The sequence below is a fragment of the Anser anser genome (assembly GCF_964211835.1).
Source record: "Anser anser genome assembly, chromosome: 4".
Classification (NCBI taxonomy): Eukaryota; Metazoa; Chordata; class Aves; order Anseriformes; family Anatidae; genus Anser; species Anser anser.
The window spans coordinates 33,793,021-33,812,687 of record NC_139724.1 but is presented as its reverse complement, the minus strand read 5'-3'; the positions used below and the strand labels follow the sequence as shown (position 1 = coordinate 33,812,687).

Here is a 19,667-nt window from a genome sequence, read left to right as displayed (position 1 = left end):
TCAGCTTGTTCTCCAGAGACTGGCCAAAGCACTCCGGAATGACAGTGCTCCTGGAGGCTACAGTGTGCTTTTGATCTGTGCTTGTGCAGCTCCTTGCACTGCAGGCTTCTGATCTTTAATTAGGTCTCCTAGATACCACAGTAATGCAAACAATAAAAAAATAGTAGCGTGTCTAGGTTTTTCTCATCCCAAATGAGACTTCTGTAATCTGACGTCTCGTTCATGTGGAAGGAGGGGGGAAAACATTCATTTGTATCCACTGAGATGCAGCCCTTTCTGGTCAGCTGTGGCCAGCATGCCTGGCACTGTCTCTTAATTGAAAAACTCAGCCTGTTTATCCAGTCCATTTGCTATTTTCTCTGTGGTGGCAATTTCCTTGTATTAGAGGCTAATCACATTCAAACCTCTCCATTACCCATTATCTGCTGTCAAATTTAGCTCAAAAACGTTGTCCCTGTCTCACATTCTTCATTCAGTCCCTTCTTTCATTTCTTGATTTTAAAAACAAGAAAACAAAACCCAGCCAAACCAAAAAAACACGCTTTGCTCCCCATCCATAACGTGTCTTACTCTTAGGCTGCTCACCTTGCTTTATTGAAGGTCTTGGTGATCCTTGGTAAGAAGTTGCTCATAAAAATGGCTCAGAAATGTGGGATTGCAGGATCTTTCAAATATAATTATATTTAATGTGGAGTGCTACATTGCGTATGTAGATGTGTGGGATAAAGATTTTTGGATGCTTTCAGTTCTGGGGATGGTGTCATGGGATGGATGGGGCTTCCTGCTCCAGAATCAGCTAACCAGATGGAGGCTCTCATACCCAGTAGCTCTTAGCAGTGCAAAGATGCTCTCTTCAGGCTCACAGATCTATGAAGAAAATGCCCCATTGATGTCTATATCCAATTTAAAAGTTGTTTTTTTTTTTCTTTAAAAAAAAAAGTCCAATTTAAGGTTAAAAACTTAAAAACTACAATCATCCCTGTTTGCCCTGGAGCAAGAAAGAATGTGATGTTCAGGAACAGGAACATAGTGCATCACAGTTTTTTGTTTTTTTTTTTTCATAAATCAGTGCTTGACTTCATGGCCATGTGGACATGAAGTCAGGAAAGGAATATATTTTTTGTATTTTCATTGGTTTACTCGACTTCTTAACTAGGCAGGCTTGCAAATTCTTAGTTCCTCTGATTTGTATTCTAATAATTTCTTGAAGATACGTCACTCTACCACTGAGAATTTTATGTTGGTAACTGCTCTCAGAATGGCACACAGCATTTGTTACAGATGTCTAACTTCAGCTTTACCTACTCACACCTGAAGTTTGACCTACAGGAGAGGAACTGTGAGCTACCTCAGCTGCCTCCACTGCAACCCCTCCTGATAGAGATAGGGGCACATTGTACTGTGGTCCTCAGGAGCTCTGTGAAAGTGTCTGCACGGACAGGAGAGCAGGAAGCAGTAGGTTATGTTGGGACGAGAGAAAACTATCTCAACAAAAGGGTTTTGAGGCTTCTCCGTTGTATCCCCAGGCGGGGGGGATTCCTGCAGGATGTGATACCAGCCTTCACTCTGACGGTTGACGTGGTGGTTAAAAGGTAGCAGCCACATAAATCTCACCTTCGCTGGCCCTCCTACCTTCCCTCTTGTGTGTGGAGCTGTGCCGGCGTTAGCCGTGACGGATCACTCTCAGGGGAGCGCTTGCTTTGTACTCGCGGTCACTATAAAACATAATAGACTGCAGCCTTTAGTGGGGCTCTTTTAGGCGGAGCGGCAGTGCAGGCACTTGTGATTTGATCCTTGCTGTCGTGCTGGCCCCATACTGCTTTGGCCTCTGCCGTGGTTTACAGCAGCGGTATAAAACTGGGCTGAACTATGCCCAGGTAGCTCGAAGGCAGCTGTTAGCAAGCTGAGGGAGTGGGAATGGGCTGGGATTATGCCTGCCTTCTTCACCCTAGAAGTGCCGGTGGCGTGCGTCTTGTGCTGGGGCCTAGGGTGGATATTACGCATTTGTCGCACTGTGACCCTGTCACCCGGGGGTTCCCCTGGTTTCCCTGAGGGGTTACGCGCTCAGAGTCGTGTGGTGGGGCTGGCTGTGGGATGAGGGCTGTTCCCAGCGCTTAACTTGTGATCAGGTCACCCCTCAAGCACCCCACCGGCAGTGCCATCCAGCAGCACGTATGATCTGGTGAAAGGCACGCTCACCTTTGGAGAGGTTTGTTAAGCTTGAGCACTACAGGGTTTTGTACCCTGGTGGTAAATGCCTCTGTATTTCAGTGGTTATCCTCCAACATGAATGCACAAGCTAAAGCTATTATTTATTGCTGACATTTATATGATAAAGACTACTTTTACAAATAATTTTGCTTATAAATCTATCTTAATATCTTCCCTGCTTTGTGTGACTGTTCTCAGTGCTGAAAATGCATTTTCTTGTGATGTGAGCTATTGCAGGTTTTGATTTTATGTTTAGAGTAGCATTTTTGGATTTTCTTTACAAGAGCACAGATTTTTGATAAGACTATCTGCCTATAATTTACTTTGCCGAGTCCTTCTGTGGAAATAAGGCACAATGCCAGTAAAAAGGACAGATTCTTCAGCAGTACCATTCTGATTAACTTCAAAAGGCATGGAATGACAGACCATAACATATGAGGCTAAATCCTTATTGGCATATGTAAAGTAGAATGGTTGTGTATGTTAAGTATGCTGTTAATGTAAGTGGCTAGCTACTCAAATACTCCTACTCATGAAAGCTTTTAACATCTCTGTTAACTCTATTTTGTCTGTTCAGTTATGTGTTGTTTTTTTTTTTTCTCCTTGCTGGCTTTAATTAGCATGTAGGAGGTCTGATTTGGTTGGTTATAATGATCAAAGTTCCTTTTCCATGCTTATTTCCTGGATCTTAGGATTTTTCTTCTATGAAAACAAAGGCATTGGTTCCTTCTCCTTTTCTTTCAGGACCGTTTATCAGCGTGGTGTTGTCGAAGCTGGAGAACATGCTGGAGAATTCCTTGCACGTAAATTTGCTGCTTATTGGGATTATTACTCAGCTGGCAAGTTATCCACAGCCTCTTCTTCGCTCCTTTCTGCTCAACACCAACATGGTGTTTCAGCCTAGCGTGCGGTCACTTTATCAGGTATTTGACCACAAGTCATGCCTATTGGAACAGTATTCTTGGTGTCTTGTTAAACTTTACTTTAGCTCTTTTCAGTTCCAACTGTTCTTCTCCCACTTGAGAGCCTTGCATCTCATTTCAATGTTTTAATGATCTTTTGTGCAAGGAACTGGAAGTTCTGCATGGCCATAACTTCTGTTGCAACTCTTCTTTAATGCATCTAGAGAAAGCCTGAGTATTCAAGCTGTGGTTGCACAGGGAGCAAGGGAGTAAAAAGTAATTGTTGCTCTTGTTTTGGCAGGTGCTGGCATCTGTGAAAAATAAAATTGAACATTTTGCTTCCATTGAAAAAGACTTCCCAGGTCTTCTCCTGGAGGCCCAGCAGTACTTGCTTTTTCGCGTGGACATGTCTGATACAGCTGAGGACTTGCTAACCAAAGGTAAATGTTAACCGCACTCGGAGGAGTGCTGGGTGGAATGACTCACCAGTTACCTCTCCCATTTGCTACAGCATGATTAAAAGTAGGTGTGGTGCGTTATAAATATCATTAACCAGATGTACCGTTCTGACTTGAAACTGATGATCCTCAGTAGGCCACAGTGTATGGATCTATTTGGATATTCTTTGCTCTTTAGAAGCTTTTATTATGTCGTTACTACAGAAAACGTCTGTTTAAAGGAGTAACAAAATCAGCTCTTGCTTGGCTTGCTGTCAGTTTGGCCGTAAACAAACTTGCTTTCAAGGCATGAGGTGAGGTGGCATATGTGCATGATTTCATTTTATTTTTAGCCTGACCTTCTGCTAGTCATTGGTTCTTTTTTTTTTTTGATAGATGTAGGGAGGACAGAAATCCAGAATAAATTGGTTTTGGTAACAATTGAATAAGGCTTCATATCATAGCTTGGGCTTCAACCGAGGGAGATAGAGATGAGCCAGAAAACTTCAAATGTGCTTTCTTGAATGAAAACATGAAACATAAAAATAAATGGGGGGATATAAGGCAGGGCACTTCAAGAGCAGTGGGGAGTTAAGCAGGTATTACCCCAGCTTTCCAGGGGACTCTGCAACATCTGCTGCTTGTCAAGGACAGTGTGTGCTACACCTGTCTTAACAGTTAACAATACTTACACTGCAGTGAGGGAAGCTAATAAAGATGAACCAAATGAAGAATCTTATGTTCTAATTAAGAAATTTCCAGAAGCAGCTGGGTGACTGGTAGAGTTAGGGGCCCTGCCCTGGTAGCATGTGGCTTCTCAGCTTGTTGCTGAGCAGGTGAGGTTGGGGTGCAGGTTTTCCTTAAAACAAACAAACAAAAAAACCTACCACCACCACCAAAAAAAATAATTCCCATGTGATGAGAATGCATAGAATTTAGTGAGAGCTGTGACCAGAGGGAAGATTCAGCACCAGGGTTCAAGAGGCGGCATTTACATGTGTTCTTATGCATCATTTGGAATCAGTAATGATCGTCCCGCCTTGCCTATACCTCTGTAAAGATGTTGTTTTCCTTGGATTTCCAGAGGTGTGCAAGGCAGGACTTACGTGCCTTCTTAATTGTGTTTTCATTTTTCAAGGCTCTGCAAAATAATTTACCTAGTTGCTAGTCAGCGTGGTGTGTGTTTGTGTGGTTTGCAGCACATCTGTTTTGCAAAATTACGATCTCGCCAAGGCTGCCTCTCGAAGAATTAGCCTGTAGAAGGCGCGTGCTGTAAATGAGCTGTGTGTTGCAAATGTCGGTAGGGGCTTAGGCTCTACGTTCTGGTGCCATAGATTAGAAAGCCGTACAATTAGGTGATGTTGTAGCTGGCACGTGGGAGACAAGATTAGGAGGCAACATTAAATGTCCTTTTTTTCAGGTGCTGGCAGTAAGAACTTTATATAATGCATTCCCAACAGAAATTCATCTGTCTGAGAAAACTCACAAGCCTTGCACTTAAGAGTTTTCAGTGCTGGTTAGTTGTATCTCAGTTAAATAACAGAGTAATTTGGGGCATTTATTTGTACTTCCAATTTTACGTCAGTTTTCTTCTGTGGGCTTCAAAATATGCCAGGCTGACTCATGCAGGTCATTATTTAAGATCTCAAAACAAGGCTGCTTAGTCACTCTGTTGGTACATTTTCTTCTGTCTTGTGGCAACCCCTGTAAAGAAGGCACCTCTTGACAAATAGATGGAGAGTAAATAAATGTCTGGATAACTGCAGATTTGGTTCCCAGCAAGGCTGGTGATGCAAGCAATCAAACGGTAATTCTTGGGGCAAGTTGGCTCACTAGTCCTTCGACACACAGCAGGTCATTGTATTGATTAAAAGTGCAAGGGCAAGGCAGGAACTGCTACACTAATGGTAAATGAAAAAGAATGAGGAACTCATACAGGATTCCTGTGCGGTGCTCGCAGGTGACATTCAAGCTAATAAAGCATTAGCTGTTCTCTGGAGGGTTTCTTCCCCAAACAGAAGTGATGAATAAACCCCCAAGTTTATTCTAAAGGCCTGAGCATAACAGGCCACCTACAGAATTTACATCTGAAAAACACAAGCCGGATTTAATGGGGAAAGCAACTGTAAACATGAAATATTCCAAAGTATTTTCCTTCTTTTGAGAGTGAGAGCCTCCAAAAGCATTTGAGCAGGAAAGGCTGATTTGTTATTTTCTGCTTGCAGTGCTATATGGCTGGCTTACACAGTAGTTGGGGTTAGGGTTAGGTATGTAGAGTTTCATGATGTAGATCCCATATGAAATGCTGCCCTTTTTTCAGTGCATTAGTAACGCTATCTCCAGAGTGCTCATTTTCTCAATTTCATGATTCAGTTTGCGTTCTGACTGCAGGAAGAAGTGGACAATCTTGGTCGAAGAAAAAAGTCAAATCTCTGATCCCTTGACCAGCTTACTCTGCCTTCCTTTTTTTTTTTTTTCTTAAATATAAATATATAAAAAGTTTAAATCAAGATTTTTTTGTTGAACTGTGTCAATTTTGATGCTTTATGAAGGGAAGAGTTTAAGAAAAAAAAGCTTTCAAAGCACAGTAACATTCTGGATATATTGGCTAAACTATTTAAAATACTTGATATTAATTATGAAACGTTTTGAGATTGTAAGAGAACCTAAAAGAAAATCTTCAAGGGAAGCTCAAAACTTCATCTTTTGATTGTAATTCATAATTTAAGTTGTTTTTCCTCCCACAGTCAGAATTTTCCACAGAACTGAAATTCCTGTACTGTGTCTCTAGTAGACAGAAATTTGTAGAATAACAGTATGAATGATTGATAAGTCTGGAGTTGGAAAGGTTTTTTGAAACTCGAGAAAAGTATAACTCTGTTAGATGATTAAGATTAAAATTTCTTTTGAGTAGTTGAAAGCATACAGTGATTCCACAATGCCGGAGGAGAGCTACAGGAAAAAAACCCGAGCGCAGAGCTGTTGAACAGAGGAATTGCTCTGCCACATCGAGGGAGGCGTTCACATGGGGTACCCCCGTTAGCTGCTTGCAGATGTTTCAGGAAAAGGTTCATGTAACCTGGGACTGAATTGTTTTAGTATAAACTGCATGTGCTTCAAGGGAAACCTCTCCTTAATGCAGTCTTGTGGTGTTGGGCTTATCTGCAGTACGTGAGTTAATCTGACAGGGTGGTTTTTTGTTTGTTTCTTTGGTTGGTTCCAGGTTTTGTGTGTGTGTGTGTAATGATTTGCTTATACAACTAATGAGAACATCCACTTGTAAGTTAGACAGGATGCTGTCTGACTGACATCCTGGCCTCAGTGACATCTCGTGGCAGGGAGTTCTGCAAGTTAATTTTTCTTTGTAAGGTATTTATTTCCATCAGTGTTAAATTTTGTCACCTTTTTAGTTTCACTGAATAGCGTTTAATTAAAGTGCAGTTCTGCTTCAGGATGAAACAAGGAGCACTTGATTGAAATTTAAGTGCTGCTGTCTCTGTAATTCCATGCGTCCTGATGTTTGAGCCCCGATCCCCTGAACTCTGGCATCAGAGATCATATAGCTCTCTATGCCGTGCAGATCACATGGTGGTTTTCACTTGTTCTTTTTTCTTCTTTTTTTTTTTTTTTAAATACTTAGCTGCTTTACAGGGAGTATAAGTAAGTATAGTTGGCAGGAGCTACAGTTGTAGAAAAATCAAACTTTCAAGTTTTTTTCCCTTAGTTTCTAGCTTGCTTCAAACTCCTGTGGCAATTTTGATAGCTTGGCTTCAAGCCCACTTACACAGTGATTCATGGGGGGAGGAGAGAGCCAAGTGGAGCCGAGTGGTATTTTGATCTGGGGGAGGGCCAGAGTATAGTATTTTAAACTGAGGAAACCATGCTGGGTCTAATGGTAGATATTATCTATTTCATAAAGTAAATCCATATTACTCTTTCCCTTGATGACTCTTCTGCCCACATATTTCTCTCATCAGAGCTGCAGCTGAATAATATATAACCTGGGGAAAGATGGCTAATAAAAAATGCAATAGAAGCAGGCCATGTAGAACTTAAAAACTTGGGATTAGTGGAGTATCTGCCTGTGCAGTCCGGGTACTGTAAACTACAGCTCTGAACACAATCCTTGCAAACTGCGTTTGGTTGCTGTACAAACACTGTGTGCTTAACATACTAAGTCTTTTTTTTTTCCTCCCCACCCTCTTCCGGGCTTTAGGTAACGTCCAGCACGGCAGCAGCACAGGGAAAGGAACGAACCTCTCCGAAGCTTCCCCAGCTGTACTCCAGCCTTTCCTGGGACATAAAGGAAAAAAGGGCCTGGCTCATCCCGGCCTTCCTGCGCACGTGAGGAATGCTGTCCTGGCAGCTGCCCTTTTCCCGGAGTTCCTGAAGGAGCTGGCAGCTCTTGCGCAGGAACACTCTGTTTTATGTTACAAAATACTGGGGGATTTTGAGGATTATTATTAGGAGGGTTTTTAAACATGGTTTTAAAATGCTTTTGGAGTTTAAACAGATTTTTTTTTAATGCAAAGCTGCTTACAAAAGAAGGTTGTACTTCAATATTTCCTGAAAATACTTGATTTGGAGGGGGAAGAGAGAGACAAAATGTCATTCCACATTACCTTATGTTGGGTCTCATAATTTCCCTCTGTGCTACATAACTTATTTTAGAGATTCCTGATACCGCTCTTACTGCAGCTTCCTAGTTCCTCTTCTCTTTATGCAGCTGCACTTCTTCAGTGTCACTGATTCCTGTTGAATTTCTGCAATAGGCACTTGTAGGTTGGCTAAGAGAGGCAAACGTTTTAGCTTTTTTTGCTCCAGAAATATTCTTCTCGAAAGCCTGTTAGACAATGGTTTGTCTGGAAAAACATAGCTCCATGGACAAAGTTTGGGGTAAAATCTGCACAAAATCCCTTTCTGTGAGGGGCTGTGCTTCTCCATGTCTCTGCCCTCCTCCCCCCTTCCTCTCCTGTTCCCTGAGATGGGGTTCTTACCAGTCCACCTCTGAACAGCCCTCTTTAACTGGTGGCTCAGGTTTGTGAATTCAAGTGATCTTATGTGTGTTAAACCCATGACTAGCCGAAAGCAGGTGCCGGACCCTACACATACCGTGTTGCCTTATGTTGCAGACAGATCTGCAGCTATCAGCTGTTGGTCTTTGAAGTCAAATGAACTGTGTAAGTGGATGTGGATTGCAGACTGCCTGGAATTTTCCTTGCAGTTTCTCAGCATTCTTTGATAACTACTGCATTGCTACCTAAACTCTCAAGCATGCCTTATTTAGTAAGATTTGCACAAAGTACAAAACAAAACGTGTCTATGCAAGTGGTAATTAATTTGTAGTTTGTTTTTATGCTTATTTTAATAAGCTAAGGAAAGGTATTCAATATCTTTCGGTAGTATTAAAAGGACAGCAGGCTGGTTTTGTCTTTTTTTTAATGAAAAAGGTTGGCTTGCTCCTGAAAGCTGTTCTGTTTTATTGTTCATTTTTTTGGTTAAGGGAAAGTTGAATACTGTTTGTTTACTTTTAATTAGGTGTTGACTTTTCCTAATATTGCACTTTCGGGATAGCGAGGGGAGGACCAGACTATTCACCAGCTGCAGGAAAGGAAGCAGTAACAGGGAAAGCTGTCTGCTGGTGACTAACTGCTCGAGAAAATTCTCTTCTGTGAGTAATGGGCTTCATTAGAAGAACCCAAGCATGATGAATTGGTGCATCACCACTGCATTCCATCTTATCTCAGTAGCATAATTGTGCTTCCACTTTGCTGTAGCTGGCTACATAAAGGGGTGTTTAGTTCAAGAAAGCCTTAAAACCCCTTTTTCCAGGAAAGAAACTTAACAGCCTCTCCAGAAAACCTGAAGAACCAGAAATCAGAAATAACATTTGTGTGTGTTAGTTCTGCTCACTGTAATTCCATAATACTGGGATACTTCAGTTAATCACATCCCAATTTCCATACACGCCTTCTCAGAGATTGCTTGGGGAAAGCTTATGATAGTAAAGAACACTTGGTTAAAAACAAAACCACCCCAGAAGAGTGTAATTAATTACAGGTCAATTCTTGTGGACCTTGCTGTGCAATTTAAGCTCCTAAATCCTTTAGATGCTTCTGAAAAAATTGTACCTTTCATCTAGAACTGTGAGAAGCATTCATTGTCGGACTACTGTAGGCAATTCTAATGAAAAAAATCCCGAAGCGTACCTCTAACAAAATCACCTCAAGAATTTCCCTGGGTCTGTCTTTGCTTGTTTGCTGTACAGTCTTCACTTCGACCATGGCTGGGGGCCATGTTGCTTCCTGGCTGATTCTCTGGTTTGCTTTCACTTCTAACTTGTCTATTTTTTTAAGCACCATTGCATTGCCATCCTGTAAATCACCTTCTGACCTCCACGTGGCCCTGTTTCACTTCACAAGCTCCTGTGGAAGCTGAAGCCAAAGCTGTGGGTTTTTTTTTTCTTTTTTTTTTTTTTCCCTTAAATCTCAGTTATCCAGCCTTGGGAGAGCTCTTCCCTTCTCTTTCTTTTTTCCCCTGCATTGCTGTTGTGAATGAGAGATGAGCTAATTAAGATACTTTTTGTCATCCTGGGAAATGGTGGGCTCTTCCTCTGCTCCTGCTATTACCCAAAGTGCTGTCTTTCACGCTGTACTCACGCTGTCTTTCATGCAGGCCTGGCCTGAAGGAGTTTGGTGGCATTGTGTGTGGAGAGTGTTTCAGCATTGCAGGTGTAGGGCAGTGCGTGCTGTGCTCCTCGCCTCTTCTGGTAGGAATTTTGTGAGCAAAAGAAATCATACTGAATAAACATGATCAGCTCACTTCTAGTGGTTCAGAATCATGTGCTAAATTGCGGAAGTAATCCAATCGTTTTTTAAAGGAGGATTCCTTAAAAAAAAAAAAAAAAATAAAAAAATTCTGCAGACCGGTGCTCAAGGCAGCGAGCTTACTATGTGAACACTCCCTTCCCTTGTTTTTATTCTGAAACAACAATCTTTGTTTGCTGGGTAGGAGTGATTTCTTTTGAGATTGTTAATTTTAACTGTTGTTTTCAACAAACGTGCGAAGTCATGGCAGTGTTAATCTCAGCAGGGCTATTAAGCTACATGGGGATTTTAAAATTTGGACTGCTCAAAAAAGCACCTGTAAATTTGAGAGAGGGGAGGATTTTCCCTCCTGGAAGAGGATAAAGTCAGCTGCAGGAGGATAAAGACAGCCTTTGGAGTGATGTGGAGGACTTCTTGCTGAAAGGTCACAACTGTTTGTACACAGTGTCCCCCTGTAAGAGGGAAACCTGTCTGTCGGCACCCCAAAAGGAAGAGGTGGAGGAGTGCAGTGACCCTGGCTCAGGACCATAAAAATGACCATTGTTTGTGTAACGTTGTATTTCTTGGTTCCTGAGCGGAATCGGGCTTGCAGCTATGACTCAGCTGTGACAGAAGTATAATGTAAGCACCCAGTGAAAAAATATTGGCAGGAATTACATCTTCCTGTCTTCAAAATGCAGAACCGGTGATTTATCTTGAAGATGTTGATCCTTAGAGATGAATCACCTTTTTGTGCGTAAGTTCTTCAGCTAAATGCTTGTTTAATAAGGTCCTTCCCTCCAGTTAGATAATGTATTATCCCGTCTCTCACCACTGAGACATCTTTTTTTCAAAACAACAAAAAAATATTAATAAATTATGCCTCTGGTCTATGCAGTCCAGCTGGTACACCGCTGGAGGACACAGTGTTACGTTGCTCTTTCCAGGAGTGAAGTGTTCCACGATCCGGATCTCCCCACGTCCATGTGTGTGTCGCTGGAGTAGTCCCCTTCTGCACGTTGTCTCAGCATCGGTCACGAATGAAGTGCCCTGGGGTTGGCAGATCTATTCCAAAACCTGCAGGTGGTGGCTCAGTGATACCAAAGCTAATTTCCAGTCTCCCGTTACACGTTTCAAACTGTGAGTGCCACATTTTCAATGATGCAGCCTTTCAGTGTGGTTTTAAGCTGTTCTACTCTAGCAAGGAATCTTTCCTGCTCTTTCAATATGTTATTTTCTTGCAACCTACCTATAAGGTGAACGCTTTGTGTCTTAAAACAGTTGCAGTCATTCTCTTTTACCTTTGACCTGTTTTGGATGCCCTGTAGTTTAGGCTCAGCGCACGCACATGTTTCCTGTTAATTGGGCTAATGTACCCAGCAGCCTTCATTCAAGACAGCATCACCCTTTGTGTGTCATGATCTCTGAATATATGCATCAGTTGCAATTCGTGTGCTGTGATGTTGGCCCTGCTTATATTTGGCCTTTCCCCTATGTGCCCTAAATGAAAATCTGGGATTTTAAAGGAGACCAAGGTGTTCATTGGCGTTGTAGTTCCAGACGTGAAAGATGCACTGCCTTGTTTGTGCGGGTAATGTCTGGACTTCATGCACTTGCCTTTCAGACTTGCTCTGATGTTTTTAACAAGACGTAAATTTCCTGGAATGGAAGAAAACCCCAGTGATTGGGGTGGGCTAGAGACATGAGCAGGAGCCTTGCTTTTGAATGGGAACAGAGCTGGCAGACAGTAAGGCTGAGCGGTGTTTCTGCCATCAGCACAACTCTAATTGCTCTTTGGCCCAGGCATGATGCCTGAGTGGTCTGCACACTCCTTCTGAGAAAAACATTTGCAAACAAACTTACAGCATCCTGCCGAGTCCAAGGATTTAGGTTCAAGAGGTTAAGTCCTATTTACCAAGAGAAACGGACCATCTAGCACAGCGCACAAGCGTTCGCTCCCCTTTTGTGCGCTGTGCTTATGCCTCGCAGAAGGTTTCATGCTTCAGGAAGGTTTTTCAGCTCCTCTAGGAAGCTCTAAAATCTCAGGGTTGGGAGGAAAAGGATGGGAGCTGTGTGATTTGGTGCGGTGAAATTATGTCATTGTATCATTTAAATTTGTAGCCACAGCTCCTGTTTGAGGGCAGCTTGATTTAATAAGCAATTTACTGTGCTGTATTTACTGAAATTGCTATGTCATGCCTGCAGTTTTTATGACAGCTCCTATTAAGTTTGTAACATTTAAACTGCACCTGCAGTTATAAGAGAATACTGGCATTTTCTTCTTTCTTTTCTTTTGACTCCGATGCCTCTGGCACAGTGCAGTAACGTTGCTGCTGTGTCCAGATCTGATTTAGCTAATTATAGTATGTTCTTCCTTGCACGTTTTGAACGTTTCCAGCAGAAACAGGGTACCTGACACCCAGGCTGCGGAGGCTAATGAGCAAACCAAAGGTAAAACACCGCAGATTAGCAGGGGGCACTTGCATCTGTGTGAAACGCAGAAAAAATTTACATTTGTGTTGTTCTCACTTAACAGGGACCAGAAAGAAAAAGCTTGTGGCAAACTTGAAAAAATGGATCCGACAGTATCCTATGGTAACTGTCCAGTTGGGTAGCGCTGCCCAGTAATGTTTTGGACCAGAACTGTGTGAAGGAGAGTAAAAATTGCTCCTTGTTAGCGTGGTGCCAGATTTGCATAAATAGGTATGCAGATAATAGGACAGCAGTGCCAGCTGTCAAACCGAAGGCAGCCACAGAATGCAGCGCTACTTCGGTGACTTTGTTAGCTGTGAAAGCCCGACTCTGAGTAAATGTACTTAATTTTTCAGGGGCCCCCAGCTTTTCTGAACACGTTGTGGCCCTGCATCAACATACTTCATTTGTTACATGCTCAGTTGGAAGCCTCTTATGTATGAATAGGAGCATTACTTGTATTCTTAAATGTGTAGGTACTTAGAGTGGCGTTTTGTTGCTGACTGTGCAAATCTTCTTTTTGTTCATTGATTATAATGGTTCTTGTGTGGCAGCTGGATTAAATTAAGACTGAAGTCTCTGGGCTTAAAGCCCTGATGGAACTTTTGTGCAAAGGCTGCAGTTCTCAACCAGATAACTTTCTCTGGCGCTTCGGCAGAATGCCTGCATACAATTAGGTATTGTGGACTGAATACCTGCAAACTTCCAGTTCCAATGAAGCCAATTCCACAGCAGCTGTATTTTATTGCAGTCTGCTTCAAAAGTAACTAGCTTGGATTCAGACCAAAAAAATAACGAGTTAAATCCAGGACAGCTAAACTGCGTTTGGCTCAGCGCTGCTGTGGCAGCTTGGCCAGGGCTCGGACAAAATGCCATCCTGTCTGTGCTCTGAGGGCTGGGAGTGGTGCTGGATCTTGGCACTCCCTGCTGCACCTTGAGCCGAGGCCTCGTGCCGCTCCAGGTGCTTCCCGGTGTCCAGGCGCCGCTTAGCGTCGGTCTTAAAACTCCAGCGCAGTAACAGCGGTGTCTGAGCACCTCTAAGACCAGTCTGAAAATACAAGCTTCAGGAATGAGGAGGCAAAATCTAACTTGCTGGTGGTTATGCCAGCTTCATGGGTGTAGCTGCTTTCGGTAATTGAAGCTGTGGTCGATGTGGCAGTCTGTCAGGAGAGTTCTTGCTTTGGGCTTACACGTAATGGCTGTGAGTGGAGGGAGCGCTCCCCGAGGTGAAACTGTTGGCCCTCGAGTGCACTCGCTAGGACGGGCTTGTGGCAGCGCGAGCTCTGCAGCCCCAGCCCCAGGCCGTCCTCCAAAGGCTGCGGTGACGAGGCAGTGGACGTGGCCCGGGGCACTTGGCTGCCTGTGTCGGGCACTCTTTAGGGGGGAGAAGGCATCACATGAGATGGAGTCACTTGGCGGCTGTAGGTTGGTCCTCAAATGCAGGTGGATAAAGGGAAGGACAGGAGGGTGAGGGCCCCTCTCAACCTGTGCATACAAACAACTGTGAAATGCCTGAAGGCCCCACAGGAGATCTGGGGGCTGGGACTAAGTGCCCGTGAGGGCTGGCTCAGCGCTCAGTTGGACCACACACAACTGCATTGCCCCCTGAACTGAACTCGCATCTCTCTTGTCTTGTGGCAGCAGCCGGGCACTCCTGCTCCCCACTGAATCTCTGCTGTAGTGCAGTTAAATTCAGGCTGTGCAGCCAGACGTGGGCCGTGTGTTGGAGCACAGTCAGAAAAGGAGGAGCATTGCTGGCGACTGTGTTCCTCCTGCAGTGACCCCTAATTACTGGTCTGGCTTGGCCCAGAGACTCTGGTTGGAGTTTAAATTTGCCATCACGATGGGCAGAAAAACACACAGCAAATCACAGGCCTTGACAACTTAGGATGTGGGATTTTATTGCCTTCCTCACACTGTGTAGCAATATCATTCTCTCTTTCTCTGTGTTTTATATGAAAGTTTGCCACATCTTGTAGGGGAGCAGGGAAGAGATTTGCACCGAACAGCCAACCCAGTGCAGGCAAGCTCCTGAGCGTCCGGAGGGATAAATCTTGACCTCTTGTCTGCGGCAGCTTGGTTTTATGTGCCTGTTACGTGAAGCATAATATAACAAACTTTAGGGTATTTGTAAACAGCATTGCAAGGAAGATGCAGGCAATGAGGGCAAAAAGACCAGCGTGCTGTTCTGCCTTCTACCTCGAGCAGTTTGAGAAGAGAGAGTTGAGGGGAAAACCTAACTTGCTTAAGAGAAGAAAAGCCACTCTACATGTCAAGCATACACACAGGGCCATAAATTACTGAGAAAGTGCTGCTGAGGTCAGTGGTTGTGAGAGTGTGTAGGTAGAGGGGTGCTCAGAACAGAAACGAGAACATTGCAGCGTGCTGACGCCATGCCACAGGGTGGAGAGGGGCTGCAGTGAAATTGCAGTGTGAATACTCTAGCTGTAAATTTTTAGTTAAGGCTCCTATCATATGCTTCTATTTTTAACACAGTTAAAATTAAACTCTGCTGCCAAGGCTGAGCGCTAGAAATTCTTTCTTCGCTACTTCAGCTTTGCCAGCATCTTTTTTGTCAACTTTCTTCTCCTCTTGCACAGCCCCGGGTATGGGATACCTCAGCTATAGGGGATGGTAAGTATCATCTCTCCGCCTCAGGGGTGACCTCCTACGGGACTTTCATCAAGGGTTAGATGAGCTTGTCATGACAGTGTCTGGTGTCAGCTTTTAATTTGCGAGCATTTTCCTCGTCCCTCTGTTCATGGACGGCTACTGCTGAAAATCTGCACGAACCTGTCCTTAACTCACCCTGCCTGATGCTGTTGCACAGATGGCACCTGCACTCAGTAGCTCAGGGAGCCCTGTCGTGGCTAAGCAAGGCTTACCAGTTAGGGGCAAAGCCTCCACCTTAATTCTTGAGTTCCTAGCCTTGATACAACTGTGTTTAAAACAACCTCCTGGTCTGCAGCATGTGCTGACACTGAACACTTCAGCGGCAGGTTCTGCATTTTATCTTGCTGGACCTACCTGTCCTCCGGTTTTGGGGGGTGGCTGCTTTTTTATTATTATTTATTTAGTCTTTGCAATAGCAGATATTGAATTCCTTGAGGCTACTTTTGTCTTTTAATGTGCTTTGCAGACTATTGCTATACAAAGCTAAGCCAAAGCTGCTCTTGTGCTCAGTATAAAGTTTACTTCTGGGATACTTAGAATTTGCCTTTAGCTCCATTTAGGACACAGTGAGGTGGTGGTGGTGGTATTTAGGCTGATGTATCAGGCCTTTGGCAGGCATGAATTTTGGTTGTATGGGTTTGATCAAGATGGTGTTGTGTGACTGACGAGCCCTTTACCGCAGGCTGCCCTAGTCAGAACCACGTCAGCTGGCCACGCTGAGCTTTCTTACCTCTAGCTCCTGCTGCCAGCTCTGACTGCTTCGAAGCTGATAGCTGGTATCTCCACGAATGTTAAAAAGATCCATCATCTTGAACTCCTCTGACTCAAAAACACTTCTCTTCCTATCATAAAGAAATTTACATTTTGTGTGTGTCTGCAGAAGACTTGTTTAAAAATTCAACAAGTTACTGGTTCTTAATATAGTTCAAAATTTATAGGCTGTGGCTGATCTTTACCTTCCCTCAAAGAGAAAGAATATTAAAATTATCCCTTTCTGTCTTACTAGTTATCCATTGTGTCTGGCAGGTGGAGGTGAAAAATAGGTTGAGATTTAGAGTAAATCCAATTCAAGATCTAATGCTGTACTCATATAGAACTTGGCTCATGATTTTTAGTAGATTTTGTACTGTATTAGCAGTCTAATTATTCAGGAAAAGAGTGGCTACGAAGTTAAAACCATTGAAAAAAAAGACATTTACCAGCAATAGCCATGCTACAGTAGTGGAGAGCCTTCCCTCTCTTAAATACAGCTTAATTATTACTGTCCCAAATACAGTGTAGTGCTTTTCACCTCTTTATTTATTTTTCAAGAGGCACCCACTACTATAGAGGATAAACTCAGCACAACAGCATCAAGCTGTGCAACAAAAAGCATTAACCTTGGAGGACAACCTTTTGGAAACAGTTGTGTTTTTTTTACACCCAGGAGTACCTTTAAATTAGGATTTGAGATTTCACACAGAAGCCCTTGTGCCTTTTTGGTTTCTTCCTGCCATGGCAGGAGTTGAACAGACCTCCAGTTCTAAAATGTAAAGTTTGCTGTATAGTCTAAACCTTGTATTAACTGAAAGCTTACCTGAAAACTTACACCACTGTGTAAGAGAAAATGGTACTTCTTGCTCATGCTATGAAAACTGATAGTAAAAGCCTTTGTGTGATTGTCAGGCTACAAGAAAATCCTGGTTTTGTGTTTTTGTAAGGGTCACGGTTTTTGATTGCGACCATGTTACTGCTTTTTGTCAGCTGTATGACTTTTTAACTGTAAAGATATTTTTATGTGAATTCTGGGTATACATTTTGTTCATTAAATGTATTTGAAAGCCATGGTTTTTGTCTGTCTTCTAATTCAGAGGTCAAAGGAGAACCGTGAGCCAATTTGTACAGAAATTTTCTCCTTGAGACAAACGTTAGCACTGATACTCATGAGAATTAACTGCCATCAACCTAGCTTGAACTAGCGTTGCAAACATCACCTCTGCAAAAGGTGACTAAAATCCCAGAATATACCTTCTGCATGTCTTCTGTGGCAACATGTGCCCTGGGGGCACCTCTTCAAGAACAATTCTGAAGAAGCATCTCTGGGGTTGGAGGTAAATGTGGTCTTTAAAATGTACCATTGAGCAGCCTCCAGAAGGGATGTAAGAACTCCAGAGAGACCCCTGGTGCTAAATGGGAGTTCTTGCCCTCCTAGATGTAAATCTGAATGGCTGCCCCTAGTTGGGCCTCTTGTTAATGGCTCGATCAGCTAAAGGATTTAAACATGTCAGTGAGTTGGGAAGGGGAACTTAACTCTAGGGCCGTGGACTTCAGTGGGTACTTGATGCTAGGGGCTGCAAAATGGAAGGTATAAAAAGCAAATGAATAAACCAAAATCAGCATAAACCACTCTCTGGGATTAATGAGTGGAACAGACCCCGGAACCCAGCTGGATCCTGCTCGTTTTTGGTAAGCTAACAATGTTCAGTTTCCTCTACCATGTGGCTGGAGTTCCAAATGAGAGCAGACAGCCCTGCGCCAACGCAGCACGCGACTCTGGGCTTGGAGCATTTGCATGGGAAACACAGGCGTGAGTTCTCTCAAGCAGAGAGAAAACCAAACCGGAGTGAATGGGCTCTCCCCGGAGCTGCTGCACAGAAGACGAGCGATGCTTTTCCCCTGTTGGTTGTGTGGGGCTATAAGAAGCACAGCTGCTACTCCGAACCTCACAGGCCCAAAAGGTAGGTGAGTCTCAGAAGGGCTCGGGTACACGTCAGTTATGAATTGTTCAGGGCTGCATAGCCAAAGGAGATGTTTTGGGCACATACAAAGAGGAGGCAAGCAAATAATCTGACACCAGTTCCTAGATGCAGGCACTTGATAGCTGTTAGTGGCACTAGCCTCAGGCACCTCACTTAAGCAGCTAGTGACTGTCTTGTCCCATATGTCAGAAACCAGGAAGAATGAGGACAATGGCACTTTTTTTAATTCCCCCTTCTGCTAGGCGTGCAGGCACATGTGGCCATTCTTAATTAGTGCTAGGTGTTTTGATCACATCTACTAGTGCACTCCCACTAACTCACAATGGGTTATTAGTAAGTCCCACCAGATTTATGCATTGAAGAGCTGTGAATTGCCCATCTCAAGAAGCTAGAAGAGCTCAGTTTACACTTGCTTTATTACAAAACTAATGAATACAACTTACGCTCTGTATACTCACAGACTTCTCTGGGAACTTGTTCCCACTGGCTGTGTGTAGATTACATTTCTGAATGCCCCACCAAAGTGGGACATGTAAACAACTCCATCATCTTCTGTTGAGGTGGTCTTTCACTCATCTGCCTTTGGCTGACGCAGCTGGGGAAGGCAAGAAAGTAATGCTCCTTGCAGTATAACCGGCCTGGGGCATGTAATGCTGACACACAAGGAGGCACCACAGTTCGTTAGCAGTGAACCACGCAGGACGAAGCGTGTCTTCTGTAGACAACTGTGCAGTTTTCCCTTGTGGCTACTCTGACAGCTTCTTCTCTAATATTTGCTTCACCAGAACAGGATTGGATCGGCCTTGGGTTGCTCTTTGAACCAGTCCAATTAACTTATTTACAATTTTTTGATTTCCTGCTTTTATCGCCATAACCTTTAAAAAGAAAAGATAAACACCATTGTTACTGGAAAACAGCATCTTCGCTCATTCACAGCCAAAGTATGAATATTTTTGTCCTTTAAGACAAAACCTAAAGGTTTGTCCTTTGTCCAGCATGGTTGAATACTATATTTTGGGGCAAAGTTGTTATTTATAAAAACTGCCTTCAACTTTGCAATAAGTTCCTGCTCTGCTCCCCTGAGAAAACAGCAAGTCTCTACAGCAGCAGGGCCTTACAACTAATAGAAAGATTTGTTCTTATTGAAAAAGCCAGACAACATTTTTGGATGTAAACAAGGTCTGCAACTTGAACAGTGACTTCCTGGAAGACAGCAAGAAAAATGAGAGGGACTTCTTTTTGCTAATAGCCTCTATCTTATGTTTTCTTCAATATGCTGGTCAGGTATAATAAATAATTTGCATTGAATCACAATCTATTTGATACTTGTGAAGTCCTTCAAGAGCAGACTCAGGTGTTTTGGTAATAGCACATTATTTCCTTTAAGTGAGGAAGTTTCCTTTGCAACAAAGCAAATATGGTCTCCTG

General features: G+C 43.3%; 2 protein-coding genes across 30 annotated transcripts in view; one reads left to right on the top strand and one right to left on the bottom strand.

The window, feature by feature from the left end:
• Window positions 1-17,325, top strand: part of FHIP1A (FHF complex subunit HOOK interacting protein 1A) — a 95,860-nt gene extending 78,535 nt beyond the window's left edge. For 24 of the 27 annotated variants that reach the window (XM_083836353.1, XM_083836345.1, XM_083836342.1 and 21 more), the window contains 3 exons: window positions 2,956-3,134; window positions 3,415-3,553; window positions 7,767-17,325. In XM_083836353.1, coding sequence (XP_083692479.1) covers window positions 2,956-3,134; window positions 3,415-3,553; window positions 7,767-8,017 — 569 coding nt within the window. In that variant the 3' untranslated portion in view covers window positions 8,018-17,325. Of the gene's footprint in view, window positions 1-2,955; window positions 3,135-3,414; window positions 3,554-3,775; window positions 3,865-7,766 lie in introns of all 27 variants that reach the window. The other 3 variants (XR_014584455.1, XR_014584456.1, XM_083836357.1) reach the window with 3 other exon arrangements.
• Window positions 15,176-19,667, bottom strand: part of GATB (glutamyl-tRNA amidotransferase subunit B) — a 47,275-nt gene continuing 42,783 nt past the window's right edge. For 2 of the 3 annotated variants that reach the window (XM_083836380.1, XM_083836381.1), the window contains one exon: window positions 18,638-19,114. In XM_083836380.1, the coding sequence (XP_083692506.1) occupies window positions 18,986-19,114 (129 nt within the window). In that variant the 3' untranslated portion in view covers window positions 18,638-18,985. Of the gene's footprint in view, window positions 16,344-18,637; window positions 19,115-19,667 lie in introns of those variants that run through there. The other variant, XR_014584459.1, reaches the window with a different exon arrangement.